This window comes from Pongo pygmaeus, chromosome 8, assembly GCF_028885625.2.
Source record: "Pongo pygmaeus isolate AG05252 chromosome 8, NHGRI_mPonPyg2-v2.0_pri, whole genome shotgun sequence".
Classification (NCBI taxonomy): Eukaryota; Metazoa; Chordata; class Mammalia; order Primates; family Hominidae; genus Pongo; species Pongo pygmaeus.
The window spans coordinates 105,610,177-105,629,089 of record NC_072381.2 but is presented as its reverse complement, the minus strand read 5'-3'; the positions used below and the strand labels follow the sequence as shown (position 1 = coordinate 105,629,089).

General features: G+C 47.4%; 1 protein-coding gene and 1 pseudogene across 1 annotated transcript; both read right to left on the bottom strand.

The window, feature by feature from the left end:
• Positions 1 to 923: 923 nt before the first annotated feature.
• LOC129045071 (uncharacterized) lies at positions 924 to 4,234 on the bottom strand (annotated as a pseudogene).
• SCD (stearoyl-CoA desaturase) lies at positions 924 to 18,913 on the bottom strand. Its single transcript, XM_054436912.2, has 6 exons — positions 18,059 to 18,913; positions 17,248 to 17,530; positions 12,959 to 13,089; positions 10,820 to 11,025; positions 8,689 to 8,921; positions 924 to 5,008 (listed from the first exon to the last, which is right to left on the bottom strand). Exons 1-6 carry the CDS (start codon positions 18,083 to 18,085, stop codon positions 4,809 to 4,811), a joined length of 1,080 nt encoding a protein of 359 aa, XP_054292887.1. The 5' UTR covers positions 18,086 to 18,913; the 3' UTR covers positions 924 to 4,808.

Genomic DNA, 18,913 nt, shown 5'->3' with positions numbered 1-18,913 from the left:
CTACAGCCTGGGCAACAGAGCAAGACCCTGTCTCAAGAAAAATAATTTTAAAAGTATTAAAAGCTAAAAGGAAAAACCAAAAACCAAAACCGTTTCCAATTTGTGCACCTGTGAGCATGAAGCCCTCTGCTCCAGGAACATACAAGCCTTTCCTTGGATTGGTTTTCCTTTCTTCCTGCTGCTGTGCATACCAGCATTCTCAAGGAGCCATTTTATTCCCTAGCGGTGACTACGTTTCAGAAACAGGAAAAAGCTGGACTGCCCAGCCTGGGTTGCAAGGTAAAGAACTGCTTTTGGCTGGACGCAGTGGCTCACACCTGTAATCCCAGGACTTTGGGAGGCCGAGGCAGGTGGATCACCTGAGGTCAGGAGTTTGAGACTAGCCTGACCAACATGGTGAAACCCCATCTCTACTAAAAATACAAAATTAGCCGGACGTGGTGACATGTGCCTGTAATCCCAGCTACTTGGGAGGCTGAGTCAGGAGAATGCTTGAATCCAAGAGGCAGAGTTTGCAGTGAGCCCAGATCACGTCATTGCACTCCAGCCTGGGCAAGAGCAAAAAACTGCTTTCCCAGGGAGTGCTTGCTTCTCCTGCTGGTCTTTTCCTCTCCCAGTGTCTTTATCTTAGGTCTATGTGACCGACCATGTGACACACCCGAGAACCCTGGCACTTCCCCAGGGCCAAGTTGCCAGCTGGTGTTAATGTGTTTGATTTAATGGCAGCAGACTCCTGGCTTCCTGCTTCCCAGGGTTTAACCTAAAGTTACCTTTAGGACAGCAGGGCAGGTTACTGGGGTATGAGTCAACCATTGTAACTTCTACTTCTTTTATACTCTTAAAGGTACAGACATAGATATGAGCCAGAGATAAATCCCAAGACTTTGAATCACAGCCAAAAGAAACTCCCAGACCCAGTGCAATCAGATTCACTTCACTTTTATTATGAACAAACACAATCTCAGATTAGTACAATTAGCTTCAGAGTTGATATTAATAGAAATTATTCCAAAATTATTCTTGTCACAAGTAACTACTATATCCCACATAAAAAGGGAAAAAAATCCCACCCAATCACAGAAAAGGCATCCTCTGTATGTTTCCATGGCAATGCGTTGTTTATGCATTCTCAAATTTTGTCTGGCTAGTTATCCACCGCTTCTCCAATGGATTCATTCAGTTTCTTGGAGAACCATATAGACTAATGACAGCATCTGGGACACATGACATATCAAGTTCATGGTGGACATTGCTATTATAAAAAATACTCAAGGTCTTGAGAATTCCTGTGCTGAAGGATCCCAAAATGCTTTCTAAAAAGCATTAGTCACGCCTCAAAACTGCCCTTTGAGGTAGGTCAGTATTATTATCCCCATTTTAACAGAAGGAAAACTGAGGCACCTTATAGTTAAGTGACTTGCCCAGGGTCACACAGCAAGTCAGTGGCACAGTGGTAGGAGAGGCCCTGGCCTTAACCACCAGCATAACATGGCCCCCTCGCTTTTTTAGCCTTTCGTGATGACCTATTTGAGCTACACTTACAGAGAACACACCCAAGATACTAGCAAACCAAGGAGAAAATTTTCCATTTTAAATGCTACAACCATCTTTTAACCTAAAAAAAAAAAAAATTATAAATCAGATACATTCAAATTACTTCCACCCTCCATCAAATGTGGGCACTTAAGAAAAGCAGCCCTAACAAGTTTCCAGAATGAAGCCCAGAAGGGAATCCTGCAAATCGTGATACTGATAATCCTCCGCTCAGGACCCTTTTTCTACCAGCCACTTCAGTAGGGTCTCAGGTGCAAAGGGATTCTGCAGAGGGAGTGAGGGCAGGCTCATATGCAATACTGTGATTAGAAAAGATGTAAGGCACCCGAGTTAAGTTGTCAGCACACCCCCAAAGCAAGGACTGTTAGAAATCCGGACTCTTGATCAGATCTGAGTTTATCATTAATGTGTCACTTGAATTGAGCTTTAGAATCTTGAAAATAGTGTTCCTTACTCAGCAGACACACCCCCACCCCCACCCACAGCCACACATACATTGGGGCCCTCAGCCTGAGGTGCCATCCAGCCTTATGTAGGGTCATGGTACAGATCAGATCCATGGCACACGATTACAATAGGAAGAAGTGAAAGTTGTTTTTATTGTTCATATATTATCAAGCAGGCATCTGATGACCTGTGGAATTAGAAATACCAGCAGACATTTCCAAGGGGTAGGTGCACAGGTCAACAGAACTAAACTACAGTGATCTTCCCTTAGATTCTTTTCTACTGAGGTGAATAGCTCAAAAGACAAGGATGCCTTTTGTCCAGGCTAACCCCTGTAGCCTCTATGCAATTAACACAGGAAGAAAGGCCCTCCTCCCTTCCAGCACTGGGGCTCAACAGTGGACTGAATGTTTGGTAGTGTACATTTCCAATCTTAATAGAGCAAAGCCAGACTTCTGCTTTGATGACTGAGCTATAGGGACAGGAGTGGTCCAAGGTTCTCAAATTGTTTTTGTTTTTTTCCAGACTTCTATATTATTGTCTGCCCTAGGCTGTAGGGAATGCTGGTTAGTTTGCTGAACAGACACCGTGTTCAGCAGGATTTGTGGTATCTCAAATCCCAGGTCTCAGCCAAAGCTTTGCAGTTCACCCTGACTCCAGGGAACAGGGCCTCCTTTCGAGGTGAGGCACTTGGGTTCTTGCCCTTGCTTCTTCCCAGTAAGAACTGTTTCCTTCTACTTCTACAAGCATTGCACTGCCAGCTGAGAGCACTGACTCAGGCGGGGCACCCTTACCGAGCAAGCAGGGGGCATTCAGCATGCTCTCTGGTTCTGACCCAGAGAGAGGGGACTGAAAATAAACCCTCTTTTGCTCTGTGGCTGGCCCACTGGCTCAACGTGAGCGCTTGGCTTGGCTGTGCCTCATGAGAGAGGGAGGGAGAGAGAGGCTTTCTGAGCCAGAGATGTTTCTGGGAGGGTTTGCCAGCCTTGTCTTGAGCCATCAGTGTGGCAGGGGAGCACAGGGGTGTAGGTGGAGACACTCTGGAGGCCACGTGAAAGTGGCAGCTAGCTCTACTTTTGAAAGAGAAGCAGTGGTTCAGTGACCCTGAGCATTCTGTCTGCAGGAGGGAGCTGCCTGGACAGTAAGTCTCACTGCCTCTGAATACACACAAAGGAGGCTGCTTGCCTGTCCAGGGAAATAAGAAAATGTTCAGGGAAGAGAAAGATCTGGTCAAAGAAAAGGGACAGACAGGGTAGAGCCAGGAATCAAGAATCAGGGTAGTGAAGAGATTCCTAAACCTGCCCCCCAGGCAGTTCTATACTTTAGGCTAGATGTTAACAGAGAACCCCCCACAAAAAAAATGAGTGAAGGGGCGCAACACTGTGGAGAGAAGCCTTCTAGTTTTTACTCATTTCAAGGAGAAACTGGAACTAATTAATGAATGGACCTAATATCTAGTTTATTTTATTAAGACTCCCAATAACTCACTCAGTAACCTTCTCAAGCCCCTGGCAACGTGTTCTCAGATCCCTTCCTATGTGAAGTTCACTCTTAGAAGCTGCCTATAGATCCTGTCCCTCAACCTCTCCATCTCATGTCCAGCAGTGGAGAGGAAATTGGCATCCCAACTAATTCCTCCTCTCCTTCAGAGTTTTTTCCAAACATCCCTCTTTGGGAGGGAAATACTCTAATAGTTTAACATTCTAAGCAATGTATATATGTATATGTATTTTATGTTTGACCCGACTCCACCTCCTAAAATCCTTCCCTTTTTTTGGATGTTTGGAAATGCCACAGCCATCTTATTACTATGAGAGGAACAACCAATATCCTGAAGATGGCAGAGCAGAAAGAGGAAAGAACTGTGATGAGCAGCTCACGGAATACTCAAAATTCTATGAGCTGCTGTTTTTACCAATTCTGGAAACACCCAACTTCAAGACTTCTTGATATATGAACCAAGAAATCTCCTTGTTATTAAAGAAAAAAAGAAAAGAAAACCCTTCCCCAGCAGATACCACTTTTACTACAAACTTAAAATGTCTCTTCTTTATCCTCGGCCTCAACTATATGTTGCGGCATTGAATTAGCATTGCCAAACACCACAGCCACTTCTTACCCCTAGCCAGGAGAGAAAGGAAGCATGCTATGTGGTGGGGCTTGAAGTCCTCACCAGGTAGGCAGCTGTACGTCTGACCATGGCAAGAGGTTCCTCTTGCTTCGCTTCCCTCATCCTTACATTCACACATGCTAACTCTCTCCCCCAACAATTTATCTGCTTTAGAAGCTTTGGGTCAAATGAAGTTGCTTTTCCATTCCATCTAGCAAAAGCCTGGGCTGAAGATAATTAACAGGGGACTACCCAGAAGATTCTGTTTTATCTCTAGCTCAAGCCACCTACTTCAAAGCTCACAACAGCTCAAGGAAAGAGAGTTATCTGGAGCAAAGACCATTTGTTTTAGGCTACAGAAAGGTTGTCTAGGCTTTGGAAGCTGGACACTGAACAATGACTGACCAGCTGCTTGCCTGGGAGGCAATAAGAGAAAGGAGGGCGATAGCAGTAAAGTGAAAAAGAGGACAATGGGCCTAGAAGAGAGAGAGGATAAGAGAAGAAAGAATATCAGCTTAGCATCATAAAGGCAGAGTTGTTGGCTTTCAATACTTTTGAATTTTAAAAGAATACTGTACTGGAATGGGTTAACATCGTCATCTTTAGCATCCTGGTAGCATTATTCAGTAGTTAATAAACAGACATTAAAACCTCTGCCTGGCTGGTTTTTGAAAAAGGAACCTGAGGGACCCTAAACTCAGCCACTCTTGTAGTTTCCGTCTCCGGTTCTTTTAATCCTGGCCAAGATGGCGGCCTTGGAGACTTTCTTCCGGTCATAGGCCAGACCGAGGGCGGCCATGCAATCAATGAAGAATGTGGTGAAGTTGATGTGCCAGCGGTACTCACTGGCAGAGTAGTCATAGGGAAAGGAGTGGTGGTAGTTGTGGAAGCCCTCACCTGAAACAAAAGCAAGAAGAGAAGTTATGGAGTGACGGTGCATTGAGGTTTTCTTGATTTGTGCACACCAGTTAGCAGCAGGGTACCTCACACCTGGGAGAAACTCGCTATTGTTGAATGGATGAATTCAGTCTCTTTTAATATGAACCAAACAGATCCCCTCAGAGACATCTTTACTTCTATTATTTTACTTTTTTTGTAGAGACGGGGTCTTGCCATGTTGCAAGCAACCCTCCCACCTTGGCCACCCAAAGTGCTAGGATTACAGTCACGAGTCACTGCGCCCGGCCACTCAAAGGCATCTTAAGGAGTGATTGGAGACCCTGGTCACCCATGGCTGTCTGGGAGCCTTGTGGGAGGAGAACTGACAGTTTCTCAGAGGACAAAATGACTAGAGAGAAGCTCCTACTTTTGGGAATGGATATCAGATTGGAAAATTCCAAATTCACTCTTGGCCCTGCCCTCAAGGCTCTGTGTGTATGTGCATGTGCTTGCAGAATGAAGCACTCTGGCTATGACTCAAAAAACTGAGTAAAGAAGCACACCTTTCCCCACCACACTGGAACCACCTCTAGGGGTGGGAGGTTCCAAAAGAGTGGGCCCTGCAGCCGAAGATCAGAAGAAAGGCCAGCCCAGGGGCTGGAATGTCCTCAGCCACTGCAGTTCCCGGGGGCTGCTCCAACTTTTTTGAGCTTGGACCCTGGTGTGGGGGAGGTGCTGATAAAACAGAAGCTCTCTGAGGAAGAAAAATGGAAATGCTTAGATACCCTCTAACCTCTGAGATTTTGAGGACCCTTGGGATGAGCATTTCACTTTGCTGGAGGGAGGAAGACAAACAAATTCTGGATTCACAGCAATTTCTCTAACGTGTAAAGCTTTGGAAACTCGACAGATAGAGAGTTTGCCAACTCTTGGCAGGACTCTTCTTTCTGAACCACAGCCAAAAATAATACTGACCCTAATCAGGCATGGATAAAGAATAGCTACTAAGAGCTAATATTTGGCTCTTTGTAGATAACAATACCCTCAGACAGACCAGTCATGACATTAATCAGAAGCAAGGCAAGGAAGTCCTGCAAAGTAAATGACATCATCTAGGGCATTTCAAGGTATGTCCTCCCTCTGTGACACCTGATGATCTGCAGTGTGAACTGGGGAGGAGGGGGGTAGAATGCCAGGAATAAAGGTACTGAGGATTATTAATGTCCACTAATGGTTTTGCAGCTGGGCTCTGTGTAAGCACTAGCCAGGCCTTTAGTTACCAGATTTAAAATGGAATCAGATGCACACAGAGACAAGGGAGGAAAAAAAAAGAGGAAGAGGGTCAACGGGTAGAAAGAAGACAGGACTTTGCAACTGGGGCAGCAAGAGACAGCCCAAGAAAGGCTCAAGGGAGAAGGTTAATTTGGCAGAGAAGATGAGCATGTGACAGTGGGGGAGGTAATTCAAGAAACAAAAAGATTAGGGTGGCAGGAAACAGAGCTGGAGGAGAACAAAGGGTGAGGTGATAAGTGAGGCAAGCAGCAGGCAAGGAGGAGTGAATGATAACAACAACAGGTCAGATATTGGCAGCCACTTTGAACTGATAGCTACCCAGAGGCTGGAGGTGGGGAAGGTCATTATAGATCCATTTGTGATACAGGACACATCTCATGCCAGAAACTCCATTCCTATGATAATCTCAGATTTATACAGTGTATGTGATTTATTTTAATCATGGGTTAAAGTAAGAATAGGCACAATGGCAAGAAGGTGCCTGAAAGGAGTTACGTGAAAGTTAAAAAGAGAGAAAAAAAATGCTTTTATTTTTATTATATATTTTTGAGATGGAGTCTCTGTCACCCAGTCTGGAGTGCAGTGGCACAATCTCGGCTCATTGCAACCTCTGCCTCCCGGGTTCAAGTGATTCTTCTGCCTCAGCCTCCTGAGTAGCTGGGACTACAGGCACGTGCCACCATGCCTGGCTAAGTTTTCTGTACTTTTTTTTTTTTTTTTTTTTTTTTTTTTAAAGTAGAGACAGAGGTTCACCATATTGGCCTGGCTGATCTCTAACTCCTGACCTCAAGTGATCCACCCACTTCGGCTTCCCAAAGTGCTGGGATTACAGGTGTGAGCTACCACGCCTAGACAAATAAATCCTTTTAATAAACATAGTAGGCCAGGCGCAGTGGCTCACGCCTATTATAATTCCAGCACTTTGGGAGGCCAAGGCAGGAAGATCACCTGAGCTCAGGAGTTCGAGACCAGCTTGTGCAACATGGCAAAACCCCGTCTCTACAAAAAAATAGAAAAATTAGCCAAGCATGGTGGCATGCACCTGTAATCCCAGTTACTTGGGAGGCTGAGCCCAGAGGATCGCTTGAGCCCAGGAGGTCATAGATGCAGTGAGCTGTGATCACACCACTGCACTGAAACCTGGGCAACAGAGTGAGACTGTCTCAACAACAATTTAAAAGATAATAAAGATGGTTAAGGTTGAGAATATAAAGGAAGATTTTAAAGAGAAAACGAAAATGAGTGTTAGGCAATGACCTGCATAAATGTGTGGAGTAGTGTGGTTGTCCAGATATTATTGAATGACCAATAGCATCAATTACTGGAAAGAGGTCACCAGATCTATTTAAGGAAAACTCATTCAGGGCATTGGTGAAAGTCTATATTCAGCTGGAAAGAGGGACAGAGAAAAAAATGTAGATAATTTGGGAGGCTGAGGCAGGAGGATCACTTGAGCCCAGGATTCAAGACCAGCCTGGGCACCATGGTGAGACCCCGTCTCATTAGAAAAGAAAAGAAAGAAAACAAAAGGAAAGAAAAGAAAAGAGAAAAGATAATATCAACATTAGAGAATTGAGCAGGAACTTGTGATCACACTGCTTTATTGGGAGATTCCTGAAGGCATGTTGAGGGAAGGGATGTTCCTAGCCTAGAATAGAAGTAGAAGAGAGAAAAATAGAGGACAAGAGGAGACAAGAGGGTAGGTGGTAGTAAAGGGCCACCAGCAGTTATTTTGATACGCTTCATAATGGCATCACCAAACAGTAAGGCATGGCACACTCTTAAAGCAAGGCGTATCTGAGTAGAGTGGAAAGATAAAAAATACTTTGTGTGGCATACTTGAAGTTCATAAAACACCAGGCTTACTGGCCACTCAGATGATCCCATTGTTCTATTTATGCATTCCTTGCCTCAAGCAAGACTGCAGTCCAGCCCAGAGTTGATGAAAGAAAGGAAAACTCTAAGGTGCTCATCACGTATGGCATTTGGTTTTCTTTTTTGTTTGTTTGTTTTGCTTTTTAATAGAAACAGGGTTTCACCGTGTTGGCCAGACTGGTCTCAAACTCCTGACCTCAGGTGACCTGCCTGCCTCGGCCTCCCAGTGCTGGGATTACAGGCATGAGCTGCCAGGCCCGGAGCATACATGGCATTTGGAAATTGTTTTAGAACCTGGAATCAAAATCAGTGTTTTTTTGTGTTTTGTTTCTTATCCTTTCATTTCTACATAAAACATGTTGCCTGACTCTCAAAAGGGTTTTCCAGTATACTGCCCCCTAGTTTTATAGTGGAAAAACTGAGATACAAAGTAGCCATAAAAAACAGATTTATCTAGTTTTTCTGGCTCCTAGCCTAATCCCCTAATCAGCAGACCACTGGATGTAGTCTTGCTTGGACAGCTGACTTACCCACAGCTCCAAGTGAAACCAGGATATTCTCCCGGGGGCTAATGTTCTTGTCATAAGGACGATATCCGAAGAGGTGGGCAGCACTGTTCACCAGCCAGGTGGCATTAAGCACCACAGCATATCGCAAGAAAGTGGCAACGAACACGCTGTTTTGAAAAGTTTCACCCCAGAAATACCAGGGCACAAGCGTGGGCAGGATGAAGCACATCAGCAGCAAGCCGGGTTTGTAGTACCTACATTGACAGACCAGATACCAGGTCAATGGAGGGGGACTCCACACCTACATGGATCTTCCACACTAATTGGGATGGGCTGTCTCTTTCTTCCATGTTGAATTGCTTGTCTGACTCTAAGTTCATTGTTTTATTTATTTTTGTTTGTTTGTTTTTCTTGACAGGGTCTCACTCTGTTGTCAAGGCTGGAGTGCAGTGGCGTGACCATAGTTCACCGCAGCCTTGAACTCCTGGGCCAAGAGATCCTCCCACCCCAGCCTCCTGAGTAGCTGGGACCACAGGCATGAACCATTGTGCCCATTTAGTTTTTAATTTTTTGTAGAGATGAGGTCTCGCTATGTTGCCCAGGCTGGTCTCGAATGCCTGAACTTTCAAGCAATCTTCCCGCCTCAGCCTCCCAAGTGCTGGGATTATAGGCATGAGCCACCACGCCCGGCCATCACTGATTTTTACTAGAGCATAATACCACATTGGTAAAATAGGTGAGGTCCAAACTACAAACTAATGAACAGACGTCTCTCCGTCCTTGGCTGGTTTTCCCATCTGCCTTTGGGCTCCTTTCTCTTTCTAATCAGCACTCTTTTTCAGTCTGTGTTTAGTGTCATGCCTCCATTTTCTGCTAGCTACCCCCTAATTCTGGTCTTCTTTTCCCTCAGAGACCCATTGAGTGTCCTTGATCACCTGCAGCTCTCTGTCCCTCAGGAAGCCCTTTCTCAATCTTCATTCTCAATGTAGACCAGGCCATTGACATTCCAAGGGCACTGATTCCCTACATTCCTTCAGCAGTCAAGTCTTTGACTTTTACATCACTGACATTCCCCGCACCCAACTCTTTTTTCCATTTCTGCCACTGCTTCGCTAGCAGGGGTCCTCATTACCTAACTTATGTCCCTACCTCTCACTTTGGCTCAATGGTTTCTTACACTTGTTCTAAAAGCAGCCTTCCTAAAGCACGTCTCTAACTATGCCACATTGCAGTTCGAAAGAGGTAATGGCTTCCTATTGCTTATTGAATTAAATCCTAAGTCTGCTTTTAGGACTCGACAAGAATGGCATTAGTCTCTCCAGTCTTACTTCTTCCCACACCCTATACTTCAAGCAAAAGGAGTCTATTGCTGGAACATGCTTCATGCTTTAGCGCATTGTGTTTCTTCTGTTTGCACTGTCTCTCCCCACACATAGTTGTAAAAATTTCTATCCGTTGGTGGATTCCAACACTATTTATTTCATAACACTTCCTTGGTGTTGCCCATTGAGCAATCTCCCTCCTCTTTGTACCGCTCATAGTACAGAAAATATTCTGCCTTATGCCATGGTTATCTGGATACTTGGCTTATCTCTCTACCCCGATAGGCTACAAACTTTTTGAAGGTAAGAACTAAGCTACCGGCCTGGGCAATATAGTGAGTGAGACCTTGTCTCCACAAAAAATTAGCCAGGCATGGTGGTGTGTGCCTGTAGTCCCAGATACTCAGGAGGCTGAGGTAGAAGGAGTGCTTGAGCCTGGGAAGTCAAGGCTGCAGTGAGCCATGATTGTGCCACTGCACTCCAGCCTGGGCAAGAGAGAAAGACTCTGTTGAAACACAAAAACAAAAACAAACAAACAAACCTAGGCAACTAGGCTATAATCATCTTTGAATCTATGACTGTCCTAGGACAATAAACACCTGTTGAATGTAATGGGTTTGATTAAGATAATCAGAGAGAAAGAAATGGAGCAATAGTCTATGGCTACGGGCCTGTGGGACGTTAAAAATGGGGATTTTAAATTATGATTGTGAACATGCAAACCCAGCAAATTTCTCAGCTTATATTTTGAAAGTCTTCGGAGAAAAAATGGGGTCCCTAAAGACCAGGTGCCAGGGCCATATTCCCACCTCCATCAGGGCTTCACTCACCTCCTCTGGAACATCACCAGTTTCTCAGCTTCTAGGTCAGACAAATCTAGCGTACTGCCCTTCTCTTTGACAGCTGGGTGTTTGCGCACAAGCAGCCAACCCACGTGAGAGAAGAAAAAGCCACGTCGGGAATTATGAGGATCAGCATGTGTTTCTGAAAACTTGTGGTGGGCACGGTGGTCACGAGCCCATTCATAGACATCATTCTGGGGAGACAGAGAAGAGGAATGTAAGGCTTGAGGATAGACACCCTATTAGGAGAATCCCAACGGACAGGTATCAAGAGCCCAAGGCGCTCAGCCCAACCTCACAAAATACCCAGGAGTCTGGGCTCCAAAGGAGTCATGGAGTTGCCTCCCTTCTTCTCCCAACTTGCCACTGAAGCTTAAGTGGAAAAAGCAACTTAAAGTCCCAGGACCATAGCAATAGGACTGCTGTTTCTTGAAAGTTATATGGTGGGTGGAACGGAGGTAAATCATACAGAGCTCAGAGAGTTTCAAGAAATGAGAACATTGCAATTCTTTAAGCAAGGAATGTTGGAAAAGATCCTCATGGGGTACCTAATCCCTGGGCATGGAGAACATGAGGCAGGCAGCCTTGTGTCCTAGGGTCTCAATCAGTAGATAAGCTGCAGCTGCAGGGTGCACCATTCTGGTGCCTTGCAAAAGAGCTCATACAACCCAATAACAAGGCCAGGCATGCAACTCGTGATCATGACTGCATTTTCAAACGACCTCTGGGCTTCTTCATGACTTCTTCCATCCCTTAAAGAATGTACCAGTATCTCTCTTCCTTCCCTTTGCTCCACAGGACTACTTTGGAAGCCTTCAAGGTATAAGCTGCTATGGCAGAGATGGTCATGCAAATGTGGCAGGTTCTTGGGATATTGCCACCACTAAGTTGGTTTCCTTTCTTCCTCTTGCTCCAAGCTAAGCCCCACGCCATATGCTATCATTTGCCCATTGCTACAGCTTAATGACTATGATGCATTCCCTTTCCCCATTTCCCTTCATTCTGTCTTTGCTATAAACCTTTTTTTTTTTTTTTTGAGATGGAGTCTTGCTGTTGCCCAGGCTGGAGTGCAGTGGCGCAATCTCAGCTCACTGCAAGCTCCGCCTCCCAGGTTCACGCCATTCTCCTGCCTCAGCCTCCCAAGTAGCTGGGACTACAGGTGCCCGCCACTACGCCCGGCTAATTTTTTGTATTTTTAGTAGAGACAGGGTTTCACTGTGTTAGCCAGGATGGTCTTGATCTCCTGACCTCGTGATCTGCCCGCCTCGGCCTCCCAGAGTTCTGGGATTACAGGCGTGAGCCACCGCGCCCAGCCTGCTATAAACTTTTTGCCTCAACAAACCTCAGTGTTTTACTTAGCCACCATGGCAGCCCAAGAGAGGGCCACAATGTTGGGCTGGTCTATCTAATCTCTCTGTAACTTCGTTTCCTCATCTGTAAAATGGGGATAATAGTACCTATTTCCTAAGATTTTTGTGAGGACTTTATATGAAATGCTTAGAATAGTGCCAGGCCCATAGTCAGTGCAATAAAAGTGTTTGCTCTCATTATCTGAAAATAAGAGTTCATGAGTCTGGGAACATCAACTTCAATCCCACTGTGATGGAGTCCTAAGTTATTCACTTTTTAAATTTTTTTAAAGTTGGGGTCTTGTCACCCAGGCTAGAGTGCAGTGGTGATATCATGACTCACCGCAGCTTCAAACTCCTGGGCTCCAGTGATCCTCCCAGCTCTGCCTCCCTAAGATATTTACCTTAAATAGTGAATTTATTGTCCAATAAATCTGCCCAGGAATCTAAGGTCAGTCTCTGGCTTATGTGCCAAAGCCCCTTATGATGAAGAGCCACAACAGTCAGATTGTGTGACAACACAGGGACCTTAGGATCAAAAATATTCCTACACATCAAGAGTATTTTCCAATTATCTTCCAGTTCCCTTTTCCAAGACTCAGAAGTCTCTTCATGCTTTATGGACTTAAGGACTGAACTGGAACTTGAGGTGACCACAGGAGAGAGGAAAGTGAAATGGCTGTCAGGTGTGGCTCCTCTCTGACGCTGATCCCTCCTTTCTGTCCCCGGATCATTAATAGCATGGAGGACAAACAGCTGAGCAGAGACAACTTCTTACCTGGAATGCCATTGTGTTGGCAATGATCAGAAAAAGCCGCAGGGGCAGCCGAGCTTTGTAAGATCGGTGGCTCCACAGACGATGAGCTCCTGCTGTTATGCCCAGGGCACTGACAAAATAGTAGAATACCCCTGCCAGGAGAAGACAGTGGGGGAGTCACCAATCAGTGTGAGTTCCATCTGGGAAAGGATGCCAGAGACATTCTCTGGATGCTAGAAACTGTCTTCTTCAGGCTTTGGGTGAGAACTGGCTTTACCATGAACTCTAGGGATAACCACGTCCCTTAGATTTTACCACTTGAAAAATATCATCACCCCCCAACCTCTCAACCCAGGAAAAAAAGATAAGCTAAGGAATCCCAGGAACTAAGGAGTCAGAAAGGCAAGAGAGAGAATAGTGCTCTTACCACTCATTCTTCATCTTAAAGGCATTCTCTCAGGGCCTAGCTATCTCCTTTCACCTCTATCTAGGCCTTCTCTAAGGTTTTAAGGGCCACAAATTGCTCCTGCAGAGCTCAGGACCCATAAGCAAGGGTGTTATTAAAATAGCAGCAGAGGGCCAGGTGTAGTGTGAACCACTTTGTCATCCCAGCATTTTGGGAGGCCAAGGCAGGAAGATCCCCTTAAGCCCAGGAGTTCAAGACCAGCCTGGATAACATAGGGAGACCTTGCCTCTACAGATAATTTAAAAAATTAGCTGGGCATGGTGGCACCTGCCTGTGGTCTCAGCTACTCAAGAGGTTGAGGTGGGAGGATCTCTTGAGCTCAGGAGGTCGAGGCTGCAGTGAGCCATGATCGCGCCACTGCACTCAAGCCTGATCAACAGAGCAAGACCTTATCTCAAAAAATAAAATAACAGCCAGTACAATCTGGGCACTGACCAACTTGAGAAGCCCTTAGTTGTAGGGGACTCTTAGGGGATTCAGACTATGGACATTTATCAACTGGTGCAAAAAAGCATTTAAATATTCTAGCAGGCAATGTGGCCGTATCAGGGAAAACTTAGCCCTGTGCATAAATCCAATTTGCACAGTGTCTTAAGCTTTACCAAAGATTTCACATTCCAGCTATACCATCCACCTCCCCCAAGATACATGCACAGCTCCTGTCTCGCCTTTGCCACATCCCTGTCAGCCCATACTCTCACCCCACAACGCTCACTCTAGACAATGGTGGGATATTCTTCAAGCTGTCAGTGGAGCACCCCACCATTGTCTTCCCTCACCTTCCTGGAGGCCTACAGGCTCAGCAGGTGCCAGATATAATCTCTAATTGGGAAGTGGGCTGCGGGGCGTACCCATATCTTCCTCTGTTCAGTAGCTCTAGCAGGCAGAAGCTGTGGCCTTGGTAGAAACTTTTAACAATGTTTCATTCCTAGGAATGAATGTTAACAATGTTTCATTCCTAGGAATGAATGTTAACAATGTTTCATTCCTAGGAATGAATGTTAACAATGTTTCATTCCTAGGGAAACAGCTAGAAACAATAGATCCTCAGTGGCCACAGAACTTAGTTGCAGTTGAAGACACCACACATTGTAACAAATTGTCCTGTGTTCTTTTGCAGCCATTGATAGCTGTTTCCTAAACAACCTCCTTTTCCCCCCAGCCCTACCTCCTTTCTTCTCTCCTATTCCTCCTGTAAGATCTCCAGGAGAGCCACAGAGCCAGTCAGCCCCAACAAGAGCTCTCTCCACATTCCCTCAGAGTAGGGATTGAGGCCCCAGGTAATCTGCCCTCAAGCCAAGTGGTGATTGACATCTCCCCAGATACAGTATCTAACCTGCATCTTACTCGGGAAACCATCAGTTGAGCCAGAGCCCTCTCTAATGAGCAAGGGAGCTTCTAGGGTTGTTATTTGCGGCAAGACCCAAGGGCAGTGTTGACTCAGAATGTATGTAAGATCCTATATTAACAGGGAAATTAGGGAAAGAACTCAGGCACTCTGGTGCCTTCTCTAGAAACACCTCTAAGCCTATCAAGTAGAAGGGCTTAAATCAGTTGGAGATTTATTCCCTCTCTCCTCCCCGGGGGAAGAAAATGTCCAAATTGATGGTTAAGCAACATCTCATTGCTCTGGCCTTAAGAAAGAGACTTGAATGGTTTTGTCTCTGGCTCTCAGTGTTGCCAGAGGCATTCTCCTTACTACCTTAAGGGCTCCTTTGGGAGACTCCAAAATGAAAGAGATTTAAGGCTCTCAAAAGTACTCAGTCATAAGAAATGCTGGAAACACGACCAGTTGCTAATTTAACATTGTCCATAGGGATTAAAACAAGAAAGGTGAAGCTCCTAAATTCTCAAGGTGGGAAGAGAAGATGTCCAAGTTGAGACCTCTGACCCTCCTCCCCTCATCCTCCTTGTTTCTCAAGACAGAGGAGTTCTGATATCCCCATATCAACATGGTCATTCTTTCAGCTAAGCCATCCACCAAAGGGCCCAGTAAAATAAGTTACCATCCAGTCTCTGTGAGCCACATTTATCTGCCCAAGGGCACAGCACACACCCATGGGCAGGTCACCAAAAAAATGTAGCAGGCACACTTTGGGATGGAATTCTGCTCCCTGCACTAGCAACTGAGGGTAACCAAGCAGAGGCAATCGGGTCAAACTCTGGACTTCAGGAAACCTACAGGGGGTGCTGAGGCTGGAAGGAGCTTGCAGAAGAGAAAACTACTTGTGAAGACTATCCTCTTGGGGAGAAAGGGTGGAGAGAGGCATCCACAGACTCCCTGGGGAATGCTATCCCTGCTCCTCATCCCTCATGCTGCAACTGAAGTTCTGCTGGATCCTCAGAGGGGCTAGACAACAGATGTCGCCCTCCCCTCACAAATACAAGAGCTCTTCCTGGTATGCAGATGAACTGATCTGCACCTGGCCTGTTCTGTCTCTATGGCTGTAACACATATGTAACCCAAGGAATGCTACCTTCCCCATCCTAAAAAAGTACTATTGCCCACAGGTGGTACCTAGAAAAACTGAGATCCTGACAAAGGGGCTCTTCTCAGTTGCATTTCACTGTAGCACCTGGAAGATTTCTGGAAACAAAAGCTCAATGAACCAGATCTCACCATCTTCAGAAGACCTAAGAGGTTCTGAGGGAAACAGCTAAAACTTGGCCTACCAGCCCTTCTGCATAACTACCCTTCAAGAGGGAGCTGTCAGAAAGTATCCCACACCTGAGGCTGCTCTGAAAAACCTCAAGTTGTTTTCTGGAGGAGAAGTCCTGGCTCACCACCCCTTAGAGAGTAGCAAAGCAGGGCCCCTGAATCTGCAGAGCTCCCTGCTTTCCCTTCCCAACTCAGGCTCATAGTGGCAGAGGTGAAAAAGCCTGCAAAGCGCATGTGTGTATACAGGGGGCAGGGCCATGCCATCAGGCCACACCAACAGGTCCCTGAAAGAGCTGAGCTAAGGGCAGGTCGGGGACAAACTGGGAACTGTCTCCCTCATTACAGCAGCCTCAAGACCGGGCTCTCTTTTCTGGCCTGGCCTCGATGTCCCTGGCAAGGAGGGATGGGTAGGACTGGTGTTGGAAGGTGCAGAATTCTTGGCACTTCATGGCATCAGGTGGGGGGCCTGAAGCAGGCTGCATGGAGGATGGAACATGAAACATATCTTCAACCTGATTTCATTCTAAGAGCATTTTGTTGACTGGTATGTGCAGCACCCTGGAATGTAGAGTAACAGAGCAACACACACCTATGTGACTTGGGTTGCACGGGAGCTTCATCTTCTTCTGTAACGAAGAAGACTGGTCTGGCCAAGGGGTCAGGTCAAAATAGTTTTGTGGATAACAACCTCTCTGTTCCTCCCTTTCCAATGAGCTCTCTCCTCCCTTTCCAATAAACTCTTTCCCTGAGTAGTTTCCCTTGCGCTAGCCTATGACTGCTCAACACAGACCCTAGAAAGCCAATGGTTTAGTACCATGTTCCCATGCCTCCCAGGTAGAGGGGTTTGATTCTTCTGTGGTTGGCAGGGCTGGGACAGGCAGCCAAGCAAATGACTCAAACAGAAAAGCTCTTTCAGGAAAAGCTGACTCTCCAGCACAGGTCTACACTTCAAAGCCCACAAGCACAAGGTCCCAGAGCTCTCAACCCCCAGCATTGACAGTCCTGCATCTCAGTACCCCCAGGCTCTTCCTAGCCCACTAGGCCTGAAGCAACCAAAGAGAAATGCCTGAGAAAAACCCCAACCGGGAGGCTGGGAGGGGCTGGTGTCCTGTGTAAGATCCTACCTTATTAAAAGAGCAGGGAGTACCTGGAGGACTAGGTCGGGAGGACAGGGAGGCTGCTTACCCCAAAGCCAGGTGTAGAACTTGCAGGTAGGAATCAAGGTGATCCCATACAGGGCGCCCAAGTGTAGCAGAGACATAAGGATGATGTTTCTCCAGACATATTCAACCTTGGGGCTTGGGCCTTCCTTATCTTTGTATGTGGGGTCATATATATCATCTTTTATATCAGGGCGAATGTCGTCTTCCAAGTAGAGGGGCGTCGTCTCCAACTTATCTCCTCCCTTCTGCAGGACCCTGGAGGGAGGCGCTGTAATGGTGGTGGTGGTGGTATAGGAGCTAGAGATCTGGAAGGGGGAGGAAGAGGAGAGTCAGGAGAAGAGACACGTGGAGGCAGCTGCGGCCACTCCGCTCTCTAATCACGCTGGGGGAAGGGTGGACAGTACAGACCCTTCCCCCGCGCCGTAGCTCACTGAGGGTAGGGTGTATCCGAGATGCAACGGAGAGAAGTTCCCTGAAACTGTACAGATACATTAGGGGCGGAGGGCAAGGGGGACGAGGGGCGCGAAACCTATCAGGAGGCGGCAGTAGGAAGGAGAAGTAAAGCACTCACATCCCCACGAACACAAAGGAAAACCCACATAATTCATAAAAGCACCAGCACGACCGGATTTTTAAAGCTTAAGAAACAAAAGTTGGAGACTCAAGTCCCCAAATTACAATCCACATTCCCAACTCACTGAAGGCAGCACAACTCGAAAAAGATGACCAAGTTCTCCGCGGAGCTCTCCCCTCTCTTCTGCCACCAACCCGTCCCCTGGAAGCCCAGCCCGCGCCGGCGACCCAGCGGTACGGGGCCAGGCTGGGAAACTCACATCGTCCTGCAGCAAGTGGGCCGGCATCTTGGCTCTCGGATGCCGGGATCACTTTCCAGGGGCTGAGGCTCCGGAGCGGAGCTCGGGGTCGCCGGAGGACTGCGGTTTCGAAGCCCGCCGGTGCGCGCTGAGCCGCGGCGCCTTGCACTCTAGCTGGTTGTCGGCGCTATCCGCGGTGCGTGGAGGTCCCCGAGCCGGGAATTTAAAGGCTAGAGCTGGCAACGGGTGACCGTGTCCGGTATTTCCTCAGCCCCCTTTTATCCGCTGCCAAGCAGGGGCAAAGTGCGCGGAGTTGACTGGCGCGGGCGGTCCCGCGTGGAGGTGAGGGCGGGAGAGGGAGGAGACAGAGGCCGAGGCTCGCGGCAACCGCAGCAGGGCGCCGGGGATGCTGCCGACACCGACACCACACCACCCGGCCCCTGCCCCTGCCCCTGCCCCTGGGGAAATGCTAATGAGGCTTCTGTAAACTCCGGCTCGTCATTGGCCGAAGGGAATTTGGTGCCACCTCGTCCTGCCGTTGCCATTGGCTCGGCGCAATCTGCTGTTCCCTCTGCCGCCAGCTCCTCGCTCCCCCTCCCCTCCCTTTCTCCTTCTCAGCTTCTCTTCCACCCGCCGCTGGGCCTCTGCCCGGCATCCCGCGTCGGGAGCTTTCTCTCTGGAAGGGGCTGGGGACCCGGTTCGGGGCTGGGGCGCGGAGCCTAGCCCAGGACCGGCCCTCGGGCACACGGAGAACGGGTGGGTGGGCACTGGGGAAGTTTCTCAGGAAACAGTGGGGAACCCTCGGGGAGCGCCCACCACTAACAACTCCGTCCCGTCTTCCCGTCCCCCCAGGCGCGTGGCAGGGAGACGTGGCCG